The sequence below is a fragment of the Pollicipes pollicipes genome, unplaced genomic scaffold (assembly GCF_011947565.3).
Source record: "Pollicipes pollicipes isolate AB1234 unplaced genomic scaffold, Ppol_2.1 Scaffold_7242;HRSCAF=8673_pilon_pilon_pilon, whole genome shotgun sequence".
NCBI classification, from domain to species: domain Eukaryota; kingdom Metazoa; phylum Arthropoda; class Thecostraca; order Pollicipedomorpha; family Pollicipedidae; genus Pollicipes; species Pollicipes pollicipes.
Window position 1 is genome coordinate 52,392 of NW_023597041.1, and position 26,043 is coordinate 78,434.

At 58.1% G+C, this 26,043-nt stretch overlaps 3 protein-coding genes across 4 annotated transcripts; 1 reads left to right on the plus strand and 2 right to left on the minus strand.

Moving 5' to 3' along the window:
• Window positions 1-449: 449 nt before the first annotated feature.
• On the minus strand, window positions 450-2,975 carry LOC119110866 (lectin BRA-3-like). 2 transcript variants are annotated; one of them, XM_037234740.1, is made up of 2 exons: window positions 2,856-2,975; window positions 450-1,135 (listed from the first exon to the last, which is right to left on the minus strand). In XM_037234740.1, exons 1-2 carry the CDS (start codon window positions 2,899-2,901, stop codon window positions 717-719), a joined length of 465 nt encoding a protein of 154 aa, XP_037090635.1. In that variant the 5' UTR covers window positions 2,902-2,975; the 3' UTR covers window positions 450-716. The 2 variants fall into 2 exon arrangements, with proteins under 2 accessions (XP_037090635.1, XP_037090634.1); XM_037234739.1 differs by having other exon boundaries at window positions 450-1,156.
• A 6,509-nt stretch (window positions 2,976-9,484) lies between these two features.
• On the plus strand, window positions 9,485-11,115 carry LOC119110867 (lectin BRA-3). The gene is made up of 2 exons (XM_037234741.1): window positions 9,485-9,554; window positions 10,505-11,115. The coding sequence occupies exons 1-2, from the start codon at window positions 9,521-9,523 to the stop codon at window positions 10,978-10,980; spliced, it is 510 nt and encodes a 169-aa protein (XP_037090636.1). The 5' UTR covers window positions 9,485-9,520; the 3' UTR covers window positions 10,981-11,115.
• A 3,321-nt stretch (window positions 11,116-14,436) lies between these two features.
• LOC119110855 (CCAAT/enhancer-binding protein zeta) lies at window positions 14,437-25,206 on the minus strand. Its single transcript, XM_037234730.1, has 15 exons — window positions 25,195-25,206; window positions 24,697-24,799; window positions 23,821-24,009; window positions 23,143-23,281; window positions 22,761-22,905; window positions 21,848-21,993; window positions 19,881-20,019; window positions 19,341-19,549; window positions 18,554-18,701; window positions 18,049-18,197; window positions 17,322-17,519; window positions 16,709-16,837; window positions 15,927-16,122; window positions 14,793-14,897; window positions 14,437-14,495 (listed from the first exon to the last, which is right to left on the minus strand). The coding sequence occupies exons 1-14, from the start codon at window positions 25,204-25,206 to the stop codon at window positions 14,871-14,873; spliced, it is 1,929 nt and encodes a 642-aa protein (XP_037090625.1). The 3' UTR covers window positions 14,437-14,495; window positions 14,793-14,870.
• Between the last annotated feature and the right edge of the window lie 837 nt (window positions 25,207-26,043).

Sequence of the window (26,043 nt, forward strand, 5' to 3'; positions counted from 1 at the left end):
GGGATGAGGAGCACGGAGGCGGCGTTATGATGGAATGATGGAGACGCAGACGAGGGGACGCGGCGACCCGGTAACACGGGGATGAGGAGCACGGAGACGGCGTTATGATGGAATGATGGAGACGCAGACGAGGGGACGCGGCGACCCGGTAACACGAGGATGAGGAGCACGGAGACGGCGTTATGATGGAATGATGGAGACGCAGACGAGGGGATGCGGCGACCCGGTAGCACGGGGATGGGGAGCACGGAGAAGGTGTCATGATGGAACGCCGGCGGCGGAGAGGCTCGTTTTAACATGGTTGTTTGTTACGTTGTCCCGTATAGAAGCCACATGGCTGGGCCGCTCTATTCACTACTTTGCTTGACATCACGTATTGGCACGCAGAACCGCCCAGCAAAGAATGCTGTTGAGCCCTTTTGTTGACTTTATTGTTGAGATGTAACGTATTCGCGCCAGTGGAAGTGCGGCATCCGCAGCAGCCCTGATACGTTTCCCAGAGTGCTGTGTGGTGGACGTGATACACACACCGTCAGGCTGGTCGCGCAGGGGCGATGGTCTTCCATCCCGACAGACCATACAAGGGACGGCTGTCAGACACGTGATATTGCTGGCTGTGTGGAACACCGTGGCTGTTGGACGATTCCAGGCGAAGCCGGGCCAAGTCCTGGCCCAAGCCTCTGCCGACTGGCTCGCGATGACGTGGGGCTCTCTTCCTATGCTGCCGGCGTTTTGCAGACAAAATACAGGTTGGTGGCGCAATCGGCGTTGACCCACTCCCCGCAGCGGCTGTTTAGCTGGTCGGTGAACGTGGCACACTCCATGTCATTGTCGACGGGGAACTCGGCCAGCCAGAACTGGAAGTCCTCCCGCGTCTTGTCCTCCCAATGCCAGTCGTCCTGTTCCCGTTTGTTGAGGCCCAGCCAGGCGGTGTGCTTGTTGGTGACGTTGTCGAAGACGAAGGCGTTCTCCCACATCGAGTGGATGCTGGCCAGTTCAACTGGATGGTTTGCGATCGACATCTGTTTGCAGGCGTGACTGGCTGCGTCCCAGCTGGAGGCGTAGTCGGAGACCCAGTAGCAGGCGATGTCGCTCAGGTCCAGTTTGTTCGGAAGTGCCAGCCATCCGCCGGTATCTGGGCACGTCGGGGCACTCGCTAGAACGGGGATCCACGTTAATACCGACGTGGCATGACATATATTGCCCGCCGTAATCCTGCTGAGGTCTGTCTGTCTGTAACACATACCACATGACAGTGCGAGAGACGCGCGCCACTTGCCCAACCGAAAATAGTGTATTTAGGGGCAGTCTCGGAAATGCCAATTTACCTGCCACAAAACCTGCTTAAATTTAGTGAGTTACGCATCGGCGGTGGAAAGTCTAGGGTGGAGCAAACAAAGTCCGCGTTGTGCCCTGTCCATGTCCTGTCCGTGTCCTGGTCTTTGGCTTAATGCAGTTTCAAAAGTTCAGTGAAGAGGCTACCATTTGCCCCCTCCTCCCCCCCCACCCCAAGTGAAATCGATCATTCCTGACGACGCCAGCTGCTAGAGCGGCATTGTGTTAAGACATCCTGACGAGCAAACCAAAAGTTCTACACTTTCCAAAACAACCCAACTGTGTGATTTTAAATGAACCGACCGTATTTCTGAGCAGACATGATGGGCAGAAGAGAGGACCATACTAGAACCACACACGCAAAGAGGACCATACTATGTCGTATAGTTTAACTTAAAGGGAGTGTACGACATTTGCATGAGGTTCTGAGCTGAAATAGCCATCCTGAAGAGCATCCGGTGCAGTTCCCATCCATGCCCTTCTTAACACCTGAACCCCTCTAGCTTCTGAGCTAAACGCCCGCAAAGATGTCCGGACTTTGCCGTGCAGACTATTGCAAGGTCACCCAGGCACCCATGACGCCGTAATAATAACATTTTAGTCCTGCCATTCCATTGGCCATACGGCGATCAAGACAAAGAACAATATAGCTGTCGAGTCGTTAATATCTCGTGATCGCGAGCACGATCTCCAGATAGAACGACCGTAAACTGGCTGTTAATCAATGCTGTGCCGGATGCGATCTCCAGATATAACGACCGTGAACTGGCTGTCAATCAATGCTGTGCCGGATACGATCTCCAGATATAACGACCGTGAACTGGCTGTCAATCAATGCTGTGCCGGATACGATCTCCAGATGGAGCGGCCGTGGACTGGCTGTCAATCAATGCTGTGCCGTATACGATCTCCGGATAGAACGACCGTGAACTGGCTGTCAATCAATGCTGTGCCGTATACGATCTCCAGATATAACGACCGTGAATTGGCTGTCAATCAATGCTGTGCTGGATATGATCTCCAGATAGAACGACCGTGAACTGGCTGTCAATTAATGCTGTGCCGGATACGATCTCCAGATATAACGACCGTGAACTGGCTGTCAATCAATGCTGTGCCGGATTCGATCTCCAGATAGACCGACCGTGAACTGGCTGTCAATCAATGCTGTGCTGGATACGATCTCCAGATAGAACGACCGTGAACTGGCTGTCAATCAATGCTGTGTCGGATACGATGACGCAATCAAACAATGACGTACAGAGGTGCATATTTACTAATTAGAAAAACGTCGTTGTCTCGAGCAGTCTTTCCGTTTAAAAGTATACCAATGGTTATAATCGAGCATACTTCGCCATATATGGTGCTTCTTTCAATATCTTCAAATGCGGAACATTCCCTTTAAGTTTGCAGCAATAGCTTGACAGCGCAACCCCTTACTGATGTGGCTGAACATGCGCCATAGATGGCACCATGATTTCACGATCTGCCTGTCGCTTACGCATGGAAGTGTCACTCACCAGACGGCGCCGCCAGTACCGCTCCCAAAATCAGCAGCCGGATCATCTTGGAACACGGCGCGGTTAGGCTCGCCTTCAAACGATGTGAGACGCAGCGACCCAGCTCAGGCTCCGGACGGGCCGGCGGCTGCCCATTTATAACTTTCCGTTTCACGTGGCTATCAGCACCCTCGAGCCTCGGACGCGCGCCGTCGACACTTGCGGCCGCTCGCGTGGGACGGGGCCATATGCTACACCGACCACGTGCGGAGGGATGGCGTCGTCACACGTGCGCATGAGCAACCGGCGTCCGGTTCTCACCTATCAGATGACATCTGTGTTGATCTCGCAACCTTTGCGACGAAGCGGCATCCCTTTGGAGGGCTTGGTTCCTTCAGAGGCCAAATGCTGGAGCACGTCGTCACCTTGGATTCCTGCGGCCGGTGCCCTGAGGCGAGCGGGCTTCGACAGCGGGGATTTGCCAGGGACGCGTCCCGGTGGCGCTGGTTGGAGCGAAGTCAGTGCCCTGTGTCTTGCCAGCTGGCCTCTGACGTCGCCAACTTTTCGACGGAACTGAACCGAGAACGATCATTAGCCTGACTGTTCTGTTTTCCGGCGCGCCATTGGTGCACGCCAGCCGGCGCAGGTGGCCAGTAGGGGCTCGCAGACGCTGGTCGGCTGCGAAGTCTCCTCCGATTATTTGCTGGCTTGGGGTTGATAATAATTGGCGTTTTATGCTGTAAGGACGCCTGGAGCCATTTGGGTTACATAATAAGTGTCAAGTGATTATCGGGATGCAACAGTACAGGCCCTCGAATTATCTTAATTGGACAAGCAGGGGGCATTCAGAACCCCGGTAAGAGCGGGGTCACAGGGCTGACAAAGGGATCTGAATGATGAAAAGGCTTTCCTTAAAAAATTCATGGACGTGGCCCATTGTAGTTTAAGGTGCGGGATTTTCTTTGTCAAATTTACATTTTTACCTTCCTCGCCCCCAACAGAAGTCAAAGACTACCGAAAGATGAAATTATGTTTGTATTTTGAAGTCAACAAACTGAATGAAGCGCTCGTAAGATGTCGGCATGGAGTAATCCATCTGCGCTATAATTTGCATTGGTCTAGCAAGCTCCGTCTAAACTGAGGGAACTCAACGGCTTTGTCAAATTTTCACTGCGTTCTGCAGGGATGTTGAAGACCCAGTGATCGCAGGTTGCAGATCTAAATGGGGTCCCAAATCTTTATGAATATGGCCAATTCATGCTCGTCTGGAAATTCTCAACCTGCGGACAGAATCGCTCAAAGAAAAAAATATGTGGCAGTTCGGAGCATGGATACTCCCAGACACGAAACAGAGTATCCGGCGTTGCAGTCCCCACAGCCACGAAAGCGCATGGCGTCGGTTCCATGACGTACACTAGGCGGCGGCCAATGGCCGGTTGAAAATAATATTGCATCTGAGATCATCATCAAGGAACATTTTAAGACATCAGTCCTTACGTTCAGAGGGCAGTCAGGCATATCCTTTACCTTTGTCATTTTATACTGATAATAGCGACGGACTAGAATTTACAACACCGCGAACTGGTGCTGGAACTGGGGGAGCAAAGACAGCACGGGTGTCGATTTGAATTGTTTTGTGAGGGCCCTGCCTTCCCCCCGCAATGTTGAGTTGCCCCCCCCCCCCTCCCCCCAATGCTGGCTTGCCCCCCCCTGATGTTTTTGGCTGGAACACTGCGAAAAAACTTGGGCAAGAGATGATCATAACACAAAGACTATCTTCTTCGAGCTCTCTGCGTAGTGGTGTCTTGTACCACTTTTATAACAAAAAGTTATGGCTGCGCGCACCACCAGATACAAAAAGTAACAGCTGAGCGGATGAGCAATGCAATTAACTTCACATACCTAGCGCCACAAGACATGCAATGATTTGTGAGGTTAAAGTAAAAAGCTCTGGAATATGGAAATGACCTGAGTCCTTCACGGCGAACCCAGTCCCGTACCCTACAACCAAAATGCATGCCGCCCCCCATGACCGCCATAGAAGAGCGCCATCGGTGCCCTATGATGGACTCTACAGCGGCGCCTTCACGTGCCGATCAGAAGAGACGCTTGCGTATAGTGCCTGCTCCCTGGATCCGAGGCTGCATGACCAGGATACTGCTTAAATTAAAGACCTTCATAAATTATACAAATATCAAAAACATACATTGCCTTAATCAAAATAAAGTGGGCTAAAACCGGTGCTAAAAAAATGGGTTCGGGGGGGGGGCTAGGTCGTCGGGCCATCGGTTCGGCCCCCCCAAAAGAAGTGAAAATTGACCCCCTGAAAGGTAGAACATTTTTCCTAATTTTTGTGACCGTTTATCTGTTCAGATAACAAACTCAAAATGATCCCGGTGAAATACGCGTTGCAGCTCTGTCTTTGACGGGTAGTATTTGATTTTGAAACACTTTCGGAAATATTTCCCACGAAGGTCGTTTTAATGCACGCGGTGCCCTCCGCCTGGTGTTATCTGCAGCGGCCAACGCCGGTCAGTGTTACGGAAACTACAACATCGGCCGTATATGTTCTTGCTCTTAAGATTGCCAGCGCGCAGACTCCAAGCTTGTTACGCAAGTTGTTTCACGAGTCAGTTCTGCAAAACGATGGACATTCCCAGACTAACATGGGTTGATCGATCTCCTTTGACCTCATTGCAATCCACTCTTTGAACACCAATGAAACCCCTTAACCTTTTCTGGGCAAGTAGCCTCGCGGGTAGAACACTAGGAGGCACCTTAGCGTTCTCAGCCAAGAGCTGAAGAGTCCTTCTTTCCCAGTGTGGGGTGCCCACTGGCTGCCATTCTGGCGACACGGGGGCAGGGTCCCCTGGTCGATCCACGCGCCCATACCGGGATACATCATACAGTGATGTTCCGCCTGATGCGGGGGCCTCTTTAACCCGGGCAGGCGGTTCCAGATCGACGCAGGAGCGCTCATTGACGCAACAAGACCCCTTGTCGCCGCAGAGGGTTCCACAATTTGCACGGAGACTCCAGTCTGGCTTTATGGGCCCTTGGCTGAAATAGGTGCAGCCCTCCCCCCCCCCCCCGTCCATTACTGGGGCCCGAATGGCATAGGGACCTTCCATTGTCTCATTGGAGATTCTCATCGCAAGTTCTCGTACCCCTTTTCCTTTTCAAAGGGCCTCGAACAACGCAGAGGCCCTCTGGTATTTGGGGTCTTGTCCCAGTGTCTGTCTGGCAAATGTTTCCCTGGGCGACTTGGGACCCCTTGCTTACTCGGAACACAGGACCCACTTTTTGGCGCTGTGGGCCCCTGATCGACACAGGGCCCCTCATTGAGTTAGAGTCCCCGACCAAGATAAAACGATGGCCCTACCTTGTTCCCGCTCGGGAAATGGGCCCCTCTTTATGCCCCTTTATGCGATCTCTGGGTAGCTCTTTGGACCCTCGGGCACTCATGTTGGGCTTTTATTCGGTGGTCCCCGAGGGGCCTGAGAGCCCTCGGGGCCTAAGGGGGAGGGCGGGGGCACGTGCCTCCTGTACCACCACTGCCTGCGCCACTGTGAGCAGGTATTACAGAAATGGATGTGAATGGTGAGAAACGACAACGGCCGGCTTGACGCCAGCAGCGAGAAGCAAGAAAAGCTGGCTTGTCGTAAGCAAGCGTTGCCGAAAATATCTTATAGGGGAGGCAAAGAACTTCTCGTTTTAAGTGCAACAGCCACTCCGCGGTGAACCCCGGAAATGAGAGCGTCGTGCGTCGGCTGATTGATGACGAAGCTGATTGTTTCACCTCGTATCCTGCGGAGGGCTGGTTCGTCACGTCCCGTCCTGCCGGGACCTGAGTTATCCAGACCGTTCTGCGTCCTGATTTAGTATATATATATATATATATATATATATATATATATATATATATATATATATATATATATACTGAGTTATCCTGACCGTCCTCATTCCTGACAACCGTCCTGAGTTGAACCAGATTGGCAGTGGCTACATCTTCTGCAGCTTATTATTCACCGTGACACGTTCGCGGCGTAGCCATTTTCCTTCCATCCCGGCTGCGATGGCTGGGTTAAAGTTCCTGGCCAGGGAGCTAGCGAACGCGTGCCACTGGCTGGGAGAGGCGGAGAACAAATACAGGGTGCGTGTGCTGCCAGTTTTGTGGCTACATTGGCGCGCTCGTTTTATGCGACGCCTGTACATGGCTCGGTACACAGCAACCCATCTCGGTTTTCTCCGCAGTGTCCAAAACTGTGCGGTAGTTGAAACATCCTGTGTAAGGGAGCATGGCGAGTCATCATGGCGAGAGGGCCAGCTCCAGTCTTCGCCCTGCAGCCTCTGTGCAAGTGATCTAAAACCCTACGCCCGACAGGACTTTCCCCGAGGACTGGGCTTAGCGCTGTCTCGAACGCACTCTGTCGGCTGACTCCTGACAGAGAGATGCCCACTGTCAGCGCGTTTAGCTCTCGCGAGGCACCGGTGGGCGAAGCGAGCCTACCACGTTACGTAAACCGATGTCATCCTCTCGGAACAGCGCTCTCTTATTCGCGTGCCATACGAGACAGCGTCTGGGCTTTGTTGGCTCCAAGAGTTTCTTGCACGCGGCGTGAAAGAGGCTTAGCGGACTGGTTCGTTTGGGATCGGTCACCGCGCAAACGTAACGCATTCCGAGCGTGTCTCTCCCGAGTCCATTGGCTTTCACTGGAACGGTAGCGGCTGGGGTTTTTGGAATGCGTCATGATGACGTCATGGCGCAGCATGCGCGGTGCTGCGCACGGCACTGTTAAGATTCAAGCGTGCCACACATCAGTGACGCCAGGCAGCCCGACCCTCTGGCATTCCTCGTTCGCCCTTTTGAATCCAAGAACTGCACCATATCACACGGTATTTTCTGGATGCCATGGATTTTGTAAATATTACGCACCAAAAAATAGTACGCGTCAAAAGCGACCGTACTGCAGGGATCTCTGTATTCTCTCTGTATCTCTGGAAGAATTACATTTTATGTCATGTAATAGTTTCGTGTCAGGGCTATACCGCGTTGCATCGATATATGGCCCAACGTGTTGAACAGAACGGAGTGAGACAGTGCTGCAGTGTCACGTCACGTCAGCGCCGTGGAGTCTCTCGGCAGCAATGCATTTCACAAAGTGGAATTACTTTTTTTAGGGGCAGGGTCAGAGTGTGTGCATTACAATACGTTCGGCAAGAACGATGAACCTAAAATACAAAGCGTGCCACCATGCGTGTTAAGAAAGAGAACTTTGGGGTTTTACCCCACTCCAGAGGTAAAAAAGTGGGTTTTGTCTATATCATCCGCAATTTTGTACGCGGACATGACCTACACAGATCAATGTGCATTGCTCACACATTTCACACATCGCGTTCAACCCACTGAATGTTCAGCGGCACGTGATGCGGCGTGCGGAAGGTTGGCTGCTTTTCTGGAGTAATGGCGCCGAGGTGGGTGGTATTACCTGAAATGTGCCACGACCAGATACATTTTTGGCGTGGTATGTATTGTTCTCATTCATTTGAAACGAAAGACAAGGTGTTACCGTTGACATAACTACGTTCAACTCAAGCGACGGTTAAAACTAAATAGCGATGAAATGAAGGGAAATCGCTGATTTTTTACTAACAGCAGGCTTACTTCGTGTGTGATATTAGCTGCAGGAAATTAGGTAGAATGTTTCAGTGTTTCATTCTTCAGCAGCATCCTACGGTCGCCGGCACCTGGTGACCACATGCACATTCGACGTTAACATTCAACCAATAACGGGGTTGTTGCCTCTTCCCGCGTGGACCACGTTGAGCCAGATGGCGTGTGTGGGGCCGGGCAGGACCACGCCGAGAACGGTGCAACCCCCCCCCCCCCCCTCCGACCCCGCTTTGAGTATGGGGCTCTCGCCAGAAGGCGCAGGGTAGGGTCACCACGGCGAGCTGTTTGAACACATCCTTGCGCTTCTTTTGCACGCCGAGACATCGAGCGACATGGAACTCCGAGTGTAGATGAAGTTTTTCAGTGTCGGCCGAAGCCACGCCGTGTGAACGTCTTGCTGGTTTGTTACGACACCGCAAAACACTTCATTCGACCTGGGTCTTGGTAAACGAAGCATCAAGTTCATGGTTTCCAGATTGCACATTCGAAGCGTTCCCACCAGACACGGTAAGTTGATTCCAGCTCCCGATTCGTAAGTCATTCGTGACTGAAACGCGTCTGCCAATCGAAGTCAGTCATGATTAGTAGTCATCAATCATACGACATCACGTATGTCCACAGATGTTTTCATGAAAGAGTCACCAGTCATGTTTGGCATGGTGCGACATTTTGGTGCAGGCAGGAGAGGCTGTGGTGGGTGCAGCACCAATGGTCCTCACCATTATCTTGGCCCAATAGACGATACAGGATGGGGAAATGCGCCGGCTGTCTCGCGCCAGCTGACCGACCCACGGGACGACCCCGCGTTTCCGCCCGCCCCTGGCCTCCGTAGCCCATGTTTCAACACACACGCCAGGTGACGCGTTCCCCGGCTCTGGGCAGAGTGCCGTGGTAACGTTGATAGCGACGCCGCTGGTCTCTATATAGGGAAGTGAAACTTCTAGTTCCGGCACACTTCTGTCTCAGTCCAGAGAGAAGCCTCGACGACCCCACAGGCGTCTGCCGCAAGATGGTCTGGGTGGCGTCTCTTCTTGCCTGTCTCGGTTGGTGTTCAATGGCCGACACTAGCTCCAGCGGCCGTCTCCTTTGTCGGTCAATGTTGTGCTATTTTGCGTAGTGAGTGCGTCTGTGGTCTAAGAACGCACTCTTGCCAGAACCTCCCTTATAAGGCGGGATGTCATCAGTCGTAACAGCTGCAGCCGGTTACTCTAAGCTTGTTGAGACATGGGTACGTCGGCTGGTTAAATCATCGTCTTCCAGTTCCCTGGGAGCTGATCTCGCATTTCGTCCCACCATAGTTTGGCTACGTAGAAGCTCAAACGAGCGTTGACACGGATAAGCACCCATATGCGCAATAATGCCATAAAATGGCACGTAGCCTCGACTTTGCATGCAGCCGCACAAACGTGAGCTGCTCAGTACATACTGTTAACACGTTCCGCAGTGTTTTGACTCATACCACGTTCCTTTGACCCGGCGCACACCAACAGCAGGGTCAGTCGTGGACCCACGGCGGATAAAGCCTGTATTAGCCAATACTCTGATTCATCTGGTTGATAAAGCATCGCAAAGCATTTCTAATAAACGGAAGGCAACACACAGCTGCCACAAATGAAGCGATCCTAGCGCAAGGGTCCAGTTCCTCCGACGTCGTCATCCCCCGAACGATGCCTTCCGTGCTTCAGGCCTCTGACATGCGTCATTAAGTTCACGCATGTGCCAGTTGATAGGGGCGGAATCTTCCTATTGGCTTTGAGGGACTCTAGCTGCCCTCCTCCTCCCTCCCCCCCCCCCCCCACATTGGGCTCCAGGTCCCTCGCTCAACTTTGGGAAGAAAGTGTCAAGTCCAGGGAGAAACCCGCCTGTCCGTGTATTTTGGAGGTTTCGACATTTCTCCCTGCCCAGCCCTCCCCATCCCCACACTCATCTGGTACCACTACGCACTTGCAGCTGTGGAAGGAGCGGCCTGGCTGACGTCCGTGTCTGTGCACAGCGCTGCCGCTGGCGACCGCGGATGCTCCCACCTGCCCGCCGGGATGGACTCTGCTCCCGACCGTCGGCGCCGGGGTCGTCATCGGCACCTGCTACTACGAGTCCGACTATGAATCCAACTGGGTCTCGGCCAAACGTACGTGCGAACAGTTTGTTCATCCGGAAGACCCCACAATCAAAGGTGCCTTGGCCAGCGTGCATTCGCTCTACGAGAACGCCTTCATCTTCGACAACGTCACCAACAGCCGCAACGCCTGGCTGGGCCTGAACCAGAGGCAGAACGTCGGCGACTGGGTCTGGGACGATGACACCCGCGTCAACTTCGAGTTCTGGCTGGCCGGCTACCCCAAGGCGGATGACGGACTGGATTGCGTGTCACAGGCGAGCCCGTTGCAGAGCCGCTGCGGCGAGTGGGTGAACGCTGACTGCACCACCAACGTGCACTTCGCCTGCGAGATGGCCGCCAAGACAGCGTAGTTTGCTCCCACATGCTGGCGCTTAGAGTGATGGAGGCTGCAGGCGCTTAGGCACGTAGGCAAGGGTTTTATAGGCCAAGATGAACCTCCTGACTAGTGCGTTTGGAACGAGCGCAAATACACGGCACCGCCACCACGCGTCTCCCGTTCCAACCCTTCCCATCACTCAACATGGCACAGAATCTCTTGCGAACGGCAGGTCTGAAACTGCAGGAACTTTCCCGTCCCGCGTAACATGGCCCTCTTCCTCGCCTTTCCGGGAGGAACGCTCCCATCCATGCCCACGCTCGCGATCAAGCTCAGCTTAGTTGGACGTTAGCCCTTACTACAGCCAACGTGACCTTTCTCACCTGATGTCATAGTCAGGTACCGGCGGAAGGGATGCCGATAAGGGTTGTGGAGACCTCTGATTTTTGCCAGTCGAGGTGAAGGCAACACCTACGTTACGCAGTGGACACAGTGGCAGGCAACGACAGCTACGTCACGCAGTGGCAAAAGTGGCAGGCAACAACACCTACGCTTACGCAGTGGCAACAGTGGCAGGCAACGACACCTACGTTACGCAGTGGCAACAGTCGCAGGCAACGACACCTACGTTACGCAGTGGCAACAGTGGCAGGCAACAACACCTACGTTGCGCAGTGGCAACAGTGGCAGGCAACAACACCTGCGTTACGAAGGCAACATTCTTGGCTTACGTTACGTCAGTGCACGAAACTCTCACACCACAATGGTTGGCGGCTACTGGTAACCTCCCAGGAAACTGTCATTCACCAAAATGACCAACATGCCTCAACGGCACGTGCTATTTAAGTCCCAGGTCACGTCAGGTCAGGTCTTGAAAGTTCTATGCTTACACGACTTTCACGGCGCATCAACGCGGACGTAACGCCTAAGTATTGTAATTCCAAGGTTGTCCAAGATATTGACCATTGTGTGTATATGAATACGTCAGATAATTGCGCATTACCTGGTTGTTCGCCATATTTGAAGATTTTGGAGGTCAGTGCTCAGTCTTGGATAAGCTTCCCTCAGCAAAAATGCAGAAATCTTCTCAGAAACGATTTGTACGACCGGACCCAACTGGAGTCGTGAGACATAGCCAAGACCGATCAGAGCTAGTCATACATTACGACCTCTACTCCTGTACGAAACATTGCTGGGGCTTAACAACGCCTTCAGCTGCTGAAGCTGCATGCCGTCGTCTGCCTCTCACGCTGGCAGGAGGGGCGGGCACCGCGGGGAATCGAACCGCGTACCACTGGTTTCCCAGACACGCAGCTTTGCCTCCTCACTTCCGCCGCACGCTGGCCGCACCAATCTCTTCACGCGCGGACGGACATAGCGTCATTCCGTCCAGCGCCGACGACCGGTCCGTCGTCAGGGCATCGGCCTGAGCCTGTCATCAGCAGCACTACTGGCCGGCCGGGGCGAGGCGGCGCTCGCCGGCTCGTCAGTGCCAGCCCGAGCCCGGCCGTCGCCTGCCCGACCGTCTGGTGTTTGGCTGGTGTAGGCGTAGGCGCAAAGAAGTTGACACAGCCTGACACCGCAGCCCCAAAACAAAAAGTCGCGGGAGGTTCAGATACAGGCAGGACTTGGAAATTAGAAAATGTTCGCGGGAATTGTGAGTTCCACCACGGAGATGCGGGATAATACGTGAACTGGTTAACACAGTTGTCAGTTATTACTCCGTGTTTCCAACGTAAAATAAACGCATGCAGCACCACCGCATAACAAAGCCTATGTTTTACTTGTTTTGATTTACCTAATGTTGTAAACCCTTACATAATTTTGAACTTGGTCCGGCTTGGCTTGGTTTGGGATATTTAAATACAACTGTTACAAACGTGTGCCGGAGCGATGCGTGGATAGTGTCACAAGGGCGCACAGCGTCCGGCAAACACAGACCGAACGTGTGTGCACCTCTGCAAGTCGGCCTGCTGAACGAACCCGCAAACCCACCGGGGCCAGATCACCATGATACGGCTGAAACTGCTCACTACAGAATAGAGGCATCGCGGACGGAAGGTGCGTATTCTTATTCTTTTCGAGGGCGGAGCCCTGTATGGCGACAAGGACCGGCGACAGATTGTTGTCTGGTAGCTAACACTTTCTCAGAACCGTTTGCGTATGTATTTTCCAAGTCAGATGTGTAACGATTGGGTGTGTAAGAGCCTCCTGTGACATGCATGATGACGCATGCACCCATGTGTATCTGAAGCGATCTTGAATATCTGCCCGGAATACAAAAGGCAACACAATTTTCTACGTGTTGGGCGTACTCGTGCCAGCTCTCATAGCACTGCGCTACTTCCTGCGCCTGGCGTTGCCTCTAAACTTCTTACGCGGCGCGCCCTTGCCAGCCCTGAAGTCGGTGACCGCCCCCTGTCGGCGCCGCTTGGTGCTGCCCGTCTCCTCCCACTGCAGCTGCCTCTGACCTGCGGCCCAAACGAACAGGAGCTCAATGCCTTTCTCACACGCATCAGGTCACCGACTGGCCAGGGTGCTCAGGATAGCAATGCAGCGCTATCACGCAGCATAACCTGGCCCTTCGGCACCACTTAGCCGAAACACCAACGCCAAAGACTCCGTCACGCTGAAAACGCCCGCCTTTAGTGGTTAGATTTTAGGTATCGGGTTAGGTTTAAGTGGCTCTTTTCCACAAGCTGCCATCTCAGGACTGGCCCCAAAACTCCAAAACATGCCGGCAAAACGTTCGACCTTCTTTCGGTCTCAGGCCCACGCGATACAGTATGCCGCTAATCAAACATTTCACACGGCTCAGTTCATAACGCTCGTGACCAAACGAGCACATATCCCAGAAGGACGGAGCCGGCGTCTCTGACGGGCATCAGCCGCATCCGAGCAGCGCGCATACGAGGGGTACATCGCTCAGGGAGGACACCCACCGGCAGCCCGGGACGAGTCCTCGGCCGGCTCGTCATCCTCGTCCAACAGGTCGGGGTACTCGTCCGCCGCGGAGAACAGGTCCGAAACATCTCCCTTCTGCCGGAGGTGTGGCGGTCAGAGGCACAGCCGGACGGAGATGGGGCGGTCAGATGGCCCAGGAGACGGACACGGATGGAGATGGAGAGGTTAGAGGTCCGGGAGACGGACACAGATGTATATGGGGCGGTTAGAGGCCCGGGAGACAGACACAGATGTATATGGGGCGGTTAGAAGGCACGAGAGAAAAATCCGACGGACATGGAGCGGCAAGAGGGCTCCGGAGACAGATAAACGGAGGTGGGGTGGACCGACAAAGGCTCGGCAGCCAGACACGCCGCCAGGTCTGCTGGCACCAGCGCAGTACTCATTGTGACACGGGCCACATCCTAGTTGTCAAATGTAAAAGATTAGTTGGCATAATTCATACCGGCATGAAACGCTGGCCAGCTAAGAGTTTCAAGTTCCTGAACCCCAAATTTGGGCTGGTTCGCGACGGTGGCGGTGTTACCTTGGACTGCGTGTTGCTGGTGGTCACCGGACGCGATCCGGAGGTCATCATTGGAAACTCTGAAACCAGTCGGAAACCACACACTGAGATGCTGGTGAACTGATGGTCCGTCAACATCAAAGTTCCACGTCTTGCAGGCGCCGTTTCAGCACGAAACGCACAAATCCACCGTCAAGAGTCAGCAAACAGTCACAACAGCGGCCCACGCCGGGCCGAGGCCCCCACAGAGGCGGCAGGTCACCAGCCCCAGCGGCCGGCGCGCCTCTCGCCGCCAGCCGTGTAGCGGGAGACGCTGCCGTCCGAAGCCGAAGCCGCCGGCTACGGCGCTTAAAGCCGGAGCCGCCGGTCCCACTCACCGGGATCGTCGTCTGAGTCGTCTCCCAAACTGTCCTTTTCCTCATCATCCTCATCCTCCAGCAGTCTGTCTGTCTGGCTCAGGTCGTCACCGCCGTCGACATCATCTGCTGGGCACGGGGCGCGACCGTTAGGGGGAACGAGGAGAGAGAGAGAGAGAGAGAGAGAGAGAGAGAGAGAGAGAGAGAGAGAGAGAGAGAGAGAGAGAGAGAGAGAGAGAGAGATAGAGAGAGAGAGAGAGCGAGAAGACTAGATATAGAACGACGAGACGAGACGGAGACGAGACGGAGACGGAGACGGAGACGAGACGAGACGGACGGAGACGGAGACGGAGACGAGACGACGGAGACGAGACGAGACGGAGACGAACGGAGACGGAGACGAGACGGAGACGGAGACGGAGACGGAGACGGAGACGGAGACGGAGACGAGACGGAGACGGAGACGGAGACGGAGACGGAGACGGAGACGGAGACGGAGACGGAGACGGAGACGGAGACGGAGACGGAGACGGAGACGGACGAGACGACGGAGACGGATACGGAGACGGAGACGGAGACGGAGACGGAGACGGAGACGGAGACGGAGACGAGACGGAGACGAGACGGAGACGGAGACGGACGAGACGGAGACGGAGACGGAGACGAGACGGAGACGGATACGGAGACGGAGACGGAGACGGAGACGGAACGGGACGGAGACGGAGACGGAGACGGAGACGAGACGGAGACGGAGACGGAGACGGAGACGGAGACGGAGACGGAGACGGAGACGGAGACGGAGACGGAGACGGAGACGGAGACGGAGACGGAGACGGAGACGGAGACGAGACGGAGACGGAGACGGAGACGGAGACGGAGACGGAGACGGAGACGGAGACGGAGACGGAGACGGAGACGGAGACGGAGACGGAGACGGAGACGGAGACGGAGACGGAGACGGAGAGACGGAGACGAGACGGAGACGGAGACGGAGACGGAGACGGAGACGGAGACGGAGACGGAGACGGAGACGGAGACGGAGACAGTCCAATCACCTGCAAGACAATCTGGCCGTATAACCCAAACCCTCACGCCGCTGGGAGACACCGTCCCTTGCCAGCCGGAACCCGCGCGCCGTGACCCTCCCTCCCTCACCCTCCTCCAGTGCCTCCTCGCGCCGTGCGCGATCTCTGTCAGGAAGTCGACGCCGTCGCCGGCCTTCCTCTTCTTCTCGAAGAAGCCGTCCAGGAAGTCGTCGAAGGCTTCGTCTGTGACGTCACCGCTGGCGTCGGTCAGCGGCCGGCCGGCGGCGCTCGCCGTCAGACCGTGCTCATCGCGCCACTGGAAGTACCTGCGGCGGCGCCAGGCGCGCGTGACCGGCCGGGCGGCGGCACACGAGCGTGCCGGACAACACCAGCACGATGATCACACGGCCGACGAGCTGCACGAGCTGCAAGAGCTGGTGGGACGAAGAAGTAGGATGGCGTGCTTCGTGCTAACCGAGTTTTGTCCGCAGCATGTTAACCAAGTGTCAACAAAACAAAAAAGACACGTCTATTAGATAAAGGCGCCACAGTCCGGCCTGGGCCTCGGCGTCGCGTCGCTGGGAGGCGACAGGATTACGTGCTGCAGACTCGTGCTAACACTAGCCGAGGTTGCCGCCGTGGGCAGCCAGGCATGCCGCTCCACACGGGCCACACTGCCAAGCATCTCAACCTAACACGGGGCGAGCCGGCCTGGCACCTGGTGGTAAGTTGTTCGGCTGCTCTTGGGCTCGTGTTGAGAGAGCTAGACCCTCCACGGAACTTGAGCACGACTCATGCGAAGACAGCCATTAATGTCTCTAAGGCAAGCGCCCACTCCACACCGCTCCTAGTGCACCGATCGGGGTCCAGCACACAGAGACACACACACATCGCCCGCGTGAGCCGCCTCACCGGTGGAAGAACTTCTCGTCGTGCGGCACCTGGCTGGGTGCCAGCCGGGCGTACTCGGCAGAGCTGACAGGCAGCCGACGCGCCGTCTCCGCCACCGAGGCAGACTTCTTCGGGTTGCGGTAGCAGAACCTGCGGACGGCGCAGCACGGTCAACCTCAGACGGTTCGGCGCCGGCCGAGTGGGCGGCGCCTCGGGCTACAGCAAGTTCACATCATGCCTAGCTTATGGACGGCTCTGTCGCCCGAAATAGCTTTTTGTCGTTGTTGTTGTTGTTTATGTCAAACGGCTCTATTCGCTTCGTAATCGATGTCATCAACGGGTAGTGCATCATGCCCAATGCTCAAAGCGTTGGTGGAGTGGGCGTGGTAGTGGCCGTTGCTGCTTGCCGTTCGCTTCTACCGCAGCGGAGTCACAGACGACTGTTGAGTTCACAGCGAGCCATGGGATTACACACACACTGCAGTTAAGTGCGCCACGCTGCAGTCAGGGTTACACCCAGCAGTGCACCAGACACGTCGGCCAGGTGCCGCCGACGCCCCCAGCGGCCGCCATCCCAACCGCCAGCCTCCCTCGGTCCCACCAGAGGCGCCCAGTGCCCCGTCGCGCCGCCCACCTGTTGAGGAAGTGCATCAGCTGGAAGTCGTGCAGCGGGTTGCCCGAATACTGGGCCTGCCGCCCGGCAATCAGCTGGCCGGCGAACAGCGCCAGCGTAGGGTGCAAGTGGCGCGCCAGCGGCGCCAGCTCGTGCAGCGCCGCCAGCTCGGCGCGGCACCAGCGCGGCTCGCGGTACAGCGGCGCGTACCGACGCCGGCTGGCGCCCGGCCGCGCGCCGCCCACGAACTGCCAGCCGGCCGGCACCGCCGCCGCCGTCGCGGCCCGAGGCTCGTCCTCACGCTCGTGCCGGGGCTCGTCCTGAGGCTCGTCCTGAGGTCAGGCGGCACGCGGGGCGCTGAAAGGCGCACTACACGCAACGCGGAGAGCGCGACGCCTCACAGACGGCGCACTGGAACTGAAGCTCCTTTACAGCGAAGCATGCGCCAGAAAGGAGTTTTCACCTTGTGAATTTTACACACTGATGTGCCGCTGCTTGCTTAGCACATTAGCCTTTTTGTGCTACACTTAATCCTGCTGAGACCTTTGATACCCCACTGGCCGACTCAGACATCACACTCCTCATATGTCAATGAGCTGGCCCCCCGATCCGTCACCCTCCACGCTCCTCCCCTTCCCGCCCCCTGTCAGAGGACTCGCCCCAGACGAACAGTGTGTGTGCGGGGGGGGGGGGGGGGGGCTCCGGCCCGCGGCGGCGTCGCCTCACCGGCAGCGGCACGTCTCTCGGCGCCTCCTCGCCGTCACTGTGGTCGTCGGCCGTCCAGGCGGCGGCCGTCGCCTGGCCGGCCACGTGCGCCAGCTCGGGCCGCCGCCGGAACAGCTCGGAGACGAGCAGCAGCACGCTGCAGGCCAACGCCGCCGTCTGGTGCAGGCAGCCCTGTGGCGGCCGGCGGTGGCGGCGGCGTCAGCGCAGGCGTGCTCGGGTGGGGGAGGGAGCATGTCACGCACACTGGAGCACAGTGGGTCAGTTGCGCAATGCCCCAGACTCATGCCGGGTCGCGCGAGCACTCACTGGCCCCAGCATACACCAGCAGTGGGAGCGCTTCATAATAAACATATGGCGGCTTCAAATCAACTTTGCACGCATGCACTCCACAACCGTCTCAAAGGGACAGACCTCCGCCGAGGCGTTTTGCCACGGATGAACAACAGGTCCCGTTTGCGTGTTCACCAGTCTCCGGGCAGCACGGCGGGCGTCAGCGAGGCCCTCCGCGCGGCGTCAGCGCCACTGACCTGAAGCAGGCGCTTGATGAAGGCACGCGCTCGCGGCTGGCACGAGTCCATCCGGACCGAGCGGTACACCAGGTTCAGGAAGTCGGCCAGCTTCTGCGATGTGGCCAGACCCGGGTGGACCAGCTTCTTGTAGAGCGCGCAGTAGTAACTGAAGCATCCGTCGAATAGCGTTTTAGCAATGCATAGGTGCAGAAGGTACCTTGAGCATCAGCTGAACGGTGCTTGAGCAATATATGGGGCTTGGGCCTGTGTTTAATACGCATGAACCTATCCCAAAGTTTCTACAATGACATTAGGTTCGTACTAGCGGAACTGATGCATACCCGTCGTTTCCATGTGGTCGTCTGCCCCAACCGGCGCCCCCGCAAAACTTCTGTAGCCCGCCTCGCCAGCAACACCAACGTCCCCCAGTAGTCTGCAGTCAGCGTCTAACCCTCGTACCTCCTGTTCCCAGCCAGGTCAGCATACCCAGCAGCAACACAGGGCTCGCCCGTCGACGGGCGCACCTCGCCGGACAACCGCCAGCAGGCCCCGCTATCCCGCCAACTGACCAGCCTGTCCCCAGCCGCCGCCTGCCAACGGGCCCATTCCCAGCCGCCGTCCGCCGCCTCACCGGTCGGTGGGCTCTGTCTGGCCGCCGGCCCGTCCCCAGCCGTCGCCCGCCGCCTCACCGGTCGGTGGGTTCTGTCTGGCCGCCGGCCCATCCCCAGCCGCCGTCCGCCGCCTCACCGGTCGGTGGGCTCTGTCTGTCCGCCGGCCCGTCCCCAGCCGTCGCCTGCCGCCTCACCGGTCGGTGGGCTCTGTCTGGCCGCCGGCTGTCGTCAGCCGGAACATGAGCAGCAGCGCCTGCGTGGCCACGCCGAAGTTGGCCAGCTGCGCGATGTGGTGTAGCGGCTGCATGTACTGCTGCAGCTCGGTGGCCAGCAGGCGCGCCCGGCCCACGCAGTCCGAGAGGCCCGTCAGCAGGGCGCGCATCAGACGCGCGTCCAGCTCCGCCTACCCGGGGAGGAGGGGGGGGGGGGGGGCGGTCAAACGGGCGGCTGGCGGAGGGTCGCGGCGGTACCCGACCTGTCACGTGACCAGAGATACAGCCGACAGGTGGGAGAGGTCGGTGGGCGGCGCCACGTGCCAGAGAGTGAGGAGGTAGAGGTATGACCGACAGACGTGCCGGGGAGAGGACACGCCTGAGTCCGGCAGTGGCAAGGTCCGGAACACCGCCGCAGAGACTCCTGACTGCGCCACAAACGGACAGCACACCACAATCTTGGCGCATCACTGGCCACACACGCCTGAACGCCCGTCCTCCGCGGCGTCACGGCCGGCCCACCTGCTTGACGCAGGCGCGGAAGAAACCGACGTAGATGCGGACGATCCGCTGCGCCAGCGCCTCGTCGCCCTCGTCCGAGAACTGCACTTGCGAGAGGAAACAGATGCCGTAGAACTGCACCCGCTTTCCCACGTTCTGCCTGCGGTGACGGACAGAGCGGTGACGGACAGAGCGGTGACAGGTGGAGCGGTGACCGACGGAGCGGTCCCAGACGAAGCGATGACAGATGGAACGGTGATAGACAGAACGGTGATTGACAGAGCGGTGACGGGTGGATCGGTGACAGACAGAGCGGTGACAGGTGGAGTGGTGACGGACGGAGCAGTGACGGACAGAGCGGTGACGGGTGGATCGGTGACAGTTAGAGCGGTGACAGACAGAGCGGTGATGGACGGAACATTGACAGATGGAACGGTGGCGGACGGAGCGGTGACGGATGGATCGGTGACAGACAGAGCGGTGACAGGTGGAGCGGTGACAGACAGAGCGGTGATGGACAGAACGGTGACAGATGGAGCGGTGACGGACGGAACAGTGACAGATGGAACGGTGGCGGACGGAGCAGTGACAGATGGAACGGTGGCGGACGGAGCGGTGACGGGTGGATCGGTGACAGACAGAGCGGTGACAGGTGGAGTGGTGACGGACGGAGCAGTGACGGAAAGAGCGGTGACGGGTGGATCGGTGACAGTTAGAGCGGTGACAGACAGAGCGGTGATGGACGAAACATTGACAGATGGAACGGTGGCGGACGGAGCGGTGACGGATTGATCGGTGACAGACAGAGCGGTGACAGGTGGAGCGGTGACAGACAGAGCGGTGATGGACGGAACGGTGACAGATGGAGCGGTGACGGACGGAACAGTGACAGATGGAACGGTGGCGGACGGAGCAGTGACAGATGGAACGGTGGTGGACGGAGCGGTGACGGGTGGATAGGTGACAGACAGAGCAGTGACGGGCGGATCGGTGACAGATGGAACGGTGACGGACAGATCGGTGACAGACGGAACGGTGGCGGACGGAGCAGTGACAGATGGAACGGTGGCGGACGGGCCAGTGACGGACGGAGCGGTGACGGGTGGATCTGTGACAGACAGAGCGGTGACAGATGAAACGGTGGCGGACGGAGCAATAACAGATGGAACGGTGGCGGACGGGCCAGTGACGTACGGAGCGGTGACGGGTGGATCTGTGACAGACAGAGCGGTGACAGATGGAACGGTGGCGGACGGAGCAGTGACAGATGGAACGGTGGCAGACGGCCAGTGACGTCCGAGCGGTGACGGGTGGATCTGTGGACAGACAGAGCGGTGACAGATGGAACGGTGGCGGACGGAGCATGACATGGAACGGTGGCGGACGGGCCAGTGACGTACGGCGGTGACGGGTGGATCTGTGACAGACAGAGCGGTGACAGATGGAACATGGCGGCCGAGCAGTAACAGATGGAACGGTGGCGGACGGGCCAGTGACGCACGGAGCGGTGACGGGTGGATCTGTGCCAGACAGAGCGGTGACAGATGGAACAGTGGCGGACGGAGCAGTGACAGATGGAACGGTGGCGGACGGGCCAGTGACGTACGGAGCGGTGACGGGTGGATCTGTGACAGACAGAGCGGTGACAGACGGAGCAATGGAACGATGGCGGACGGGCCAGTGACGGACGGAGCGGTGACGGGAGGAGCGGTGACGAGGAGGGCATAGCACGGCTACACCACTCGAGCTGACGGGCACTATCGGACATCGGACGCCACACTCAGCAGTACCACACGCACACCACGTCCACCACAACAGCATACCGCCACACCTATCACAGGTGGTGATAATGACAGTGACTGGCGTTTTGCAGCGTGTCGGCCGCCAGGCTCCGCAGCAGCCACCCCATACAGCAGACCTGCGGCGCGACCGCTGCTCGCGGCGGTGGCGGCGGCGGCGGCGGCGGCGGCGGCGGCGGGGTGGCGCACCTGAACAGCAGCCGCTCCACCTCCTTGACGACCACGGTGCGCATGGCCGGGTGGGCACGTAGCAGCGAGCTCAGCCGACGCACCGCCAGGCACGCCACCGACTTCTTCTCGTCGCCCAGCTTATTGGCCAGCGTCTCCAGCAGCGTCTGCGGTGGCCGCAACACCGGCATGGTCATGCTTACGATGGTGATGGTGATGATGGCGATGGTGATGACGGTGATGATGGTGATGGAAAAGGTGATGAGTGGCATTGCGAATTGTCGTGATGGTTGTCGGGATTACGTTGACGGCGAGGACGATGGTGGCGATGGTGGTGGTGGTGACGGTGGTGGTAATGGTGGTGGCGATGGTGGTGGTGACGGTGGTGGCAATGGCGGTGATGGTAACGATGGTGGTAATGGTGGTGGCGATGTTGCTGGTGACGGTGGTGGCAATGGAGGTGATGGTGACAGTGGTGGTAATAGTGGTGGTAATAGCGGTGATGGAACTGGTGTCGGTGATGGTGTTAATGAGTCGGGCTAACGGACGCTGAGGCCTCCTGGTGGCGATGGGCCCGCACTTCAGCACGTGACGTGACGATGGTGCTCAGCGGGACGGTGGGAGGACCTGACGAACGTATGAGAACGAGTGACGTTGGGCCAACATGAGCGCATCAGCTGTCCATTTCGCTGTAGTGTGTGGCTACAGCAAAAACTCACGAAAGCCCCGTTACGCACCACACCACCTGTTAAACTTTCTTCCTTCTATCTGCATGCGATCAGGGTTTCCCAATGCCGAGGTCCACTCCGGGATGCCCCGCCCCCCCCCCCCCCCCCCCCGATGGCCATCGGCCGGTGACTGGGTCATGACCTATCCTGTGACCCGTGACCCCGTCCCCGTCAGCCGAGGGCACACCGCCGTCCCGCCTCAGCACCTGCTCTAGCTCGGGGTGCGCCACCAGTAGCTGCGCCAGCGTGTTGACGCCGTGCTTGCGCGACTTCTCGACCGTGTCGTGCGCCATCTCGCGCACCCGGCCCACAAACTCCTTGTAGGCGGCCTTCAGGCGCTCCTCGAAGAGCCTGCGGGCGACACAGCGGTCAGTGCGGCGGCGGAGCACTGGGACCGGGTGACCACGGCTCGCTCCGTACTCCGGCTCTCGGGCAAGCTCCGGCGGCGGGTTGGGGGGGGAGGGGGCAACTGGCCGGCGACCGACGGCGTGCCCACTGGTCCGTGGTGGGATGACGGCAACGCGACAGGTGCTTGTTCGGTGTACCTTCGCAGGTGAAAAACAACAAAACAAAGCTAGGGAAACTCACCAGAAAATCAGCTGACGCCTGCGAACGGCGGGATCGCCGCCGGCGATGTCCTGCAGCGCCCCTAGCGGCTGCTGGGCAAACAACTTTAGCTTCCGATTCGGAGGTAGCAGGTATTGCCCGAACAGGTCCGCCAGCATGTCTGAAAGCACGCTTGCGTCACGACGATGATGACTGGGGTTTTGGGGTGCACCGACTGCTATGGTCATTCTGCGCCCATCACGCTTCCGGCACGGCAAGTTCTGAGAACCATGCAGTGACCTGGCTCGAAACAGGTACACCCGCGCGACACAAGGCGCCGACTCTCGCCAAGACGGCCCGCGCTAAGCGCCCGCTTCATCGTGCCTCATGTAAGCGAATGCTTCTTCCAGGCCTGGTCCTTCAGCACAATGGATCGGCGGCCGAAGAGACGAGCCAATCGTGAGGGTCACTCGCCACATTCACAGGGTGCAGCAATCGAAGGTAGCCCGCTCCAAGTCCGCAGTCACGGAACAAAAACGGCACAACCCCGTCGCACACAGGTCCCCACCGCCCGAAATTCGCGCCGGTCATCCCGCCCGTCCTCCCCCACCTCCTGACCGTCCTCCCCTCCCCTCCCACTCCCCCACCTCCTGATCGTCCTCCACAACTGCGCAGCCGCGGCGACCCGCACGTCCACGCGCCCGGCCGGCCGGCACTCACTCATAGCCTGCATGGCGTGGCCCTTGCCCTTGGCGGCCACCATGCGGACCGTGTCGTCGATGAGGTGGAGGCCGAACTGGGGCCGAGCGCGCAGCAGCGCCTGCCGCGCCGCCAGCTTGTCCGACACGGTGCCCGAGGTCAGCACCGTCTGTGTCCAGCTCCATTGGCTGGCCGCCTGGCCGGCGCCATCTGGCGGCGCGCCCGGGTCAGGGTCAGCGACCAAATCTGAGTCAACAGCCGAGTCAGAATCAGCGGAAGAGTCGGAGTCGGTCAACGACCGAGTCAGTCAGCGACCAAGTCAGATTCAACGACCGAGTCAGTCAGCGATTGAGTCAGTCAGCGATCGAGCCATCCAGCGACACAGTCAGTCAGCGTCAGAGTCGGAGGCCGAGTCAGTCAGCGACCGAGTCAGTCAGCGACCCAGTCAGTCAGCGACCAAGTCAGCATACGGTCAGGTGGTGAGGTCAAGTGAAGTGTGCGGGGGCGGATATGTCCCAGGACAGCAGGGTCGAAGTAGGGTGGTCAGAGGGGACGAAAGGGGATGGAGAGCATCCACCCGCGGTGAAACGGGACACGCCAGTGAAAGATGAACACACACCAGCTGGCACTCCGTCCTTGTCCAGCAGAGGAACAAGCGTTAACTGCAGCAGCTAAGCCACTCAACAGCATCTGTAACGGCAGCCAGTCAGGAATCAATAAGCGAGATAGATGACGAGAGGACACCGAGCGACTTCATTGGTTCCAACACCGGCTCTGCAGGGACAACGAGCGACTTCACTTGCTCCAACACAAGCTCAGCAGTCAAGAAATTCACCACAGTTCGGTGCAGCTGTTCTCCCTCAAGCTGCCCCACTGTCACAGCTGCGGCGCACTCACCGGCCTTGAAGGCCTTCACACCCTGACTGAGGGCGGCCGCGGCCTCCTGCAGCAGCCGGGAGGCCACGCCCTCCGGCACGGGTGCGGCCGGCCGGTCCGTCACCTGTCGGACAGCAGCACGGATCGTCACGGATCGTTAGGGGCCTGTCATGGACGAGGAGCCGACCTGGCCCTGTCCCGTTTTGCCGAGCAGGCCGGCCGACAACCGCCCGCCGTCGGGCCGCGAGCGGTCGGTCGGCGATGCCCAGCAGAGTGGAATTGGCGTGAGGGTTATGTTTAGCTTGGAGGTGCAGCTCCTGAAACACAACATCCATAGCGCAGGCCTCAAGCTTTCTCTTTTTCTCACGCTTATTAGGCGTCCGCTTCTTTGAAGCAGCATAGCTTAATGGTGAGATGATCTCGCTAGGTACAACGAAAGCCTGGTTTTGTTGATGGATGAGGAAGTCTTGCACTAGGAGCTCATGCCATGACCATCTGCTTCGATCAAACTGGACTGACCAGATCAGTCATCTCCAGAGCAGCATTAACCGCACTAGTCACCGTCACCACAGTGGTGACCAGTCACTGTCACCACAGTGGTGACTGTCCAACTCCCGACACGCCGACCCAAGCATACCCGCGACCCGCTGCCCCGCCCCCACACGTGCCCCTCCCAGACTGCGCGGCGTCCGGCCGGTACGTACCGAGCTTTGGTACCAGCGCGGCTGGCTGGGCGGCGGCGGCGCCGGCTCCTCGGCCGAGCTCGACACCTCGGCCACCTGGACGGCCGGCTCGGGGGGACCGCGGCGCCGCGCCCGCCTCGGCTCGGCCGGCCGCGGCGCCACCGCCGTCGCCGTCGCCGCCGGCTCAGCCGCCGGCTCTGCCCCACCGTCGCGACGCCGCGATTTGCCCGGCCTCTGGGTCGCGTCTGGGCGCTGGCTCTTCTGGAGTTTTGCAGGGCGGGGTGCGCGCTGCGGAGCGCCTTTGGTGGCAGAGGACTCGGTGGCCGGTCTGCTGGCAGCAGCAGACTCAGCATCGCGTTTTCGCTTCCGCGCGGTTTTCTTGGGCTTATACTCTGGTGCGTCGTCAATGTCATCATCTATTTGCTTGCTGCTGAGCTTGTCAAAGCCAAGCTGGCTCACCAAGTTCTCCACCTGCAAAATTTTTTGTTTGTGTGCACTGTTGATGATAGCACTGCTCTTACATGCAAGCTCTGAACCTGTGTTGAACATGAAAGGCCTGCCTGCCACACTGGTAGGTAGAGGTGCATTACAAATTTGCAAGAAAATGTGTTTTAATTTTGTTTTGCCCTGTTTGCTTTTACCTTTCCTGTAAAAGGCATCCAAAAGCAGCTCACAAGGATGAATC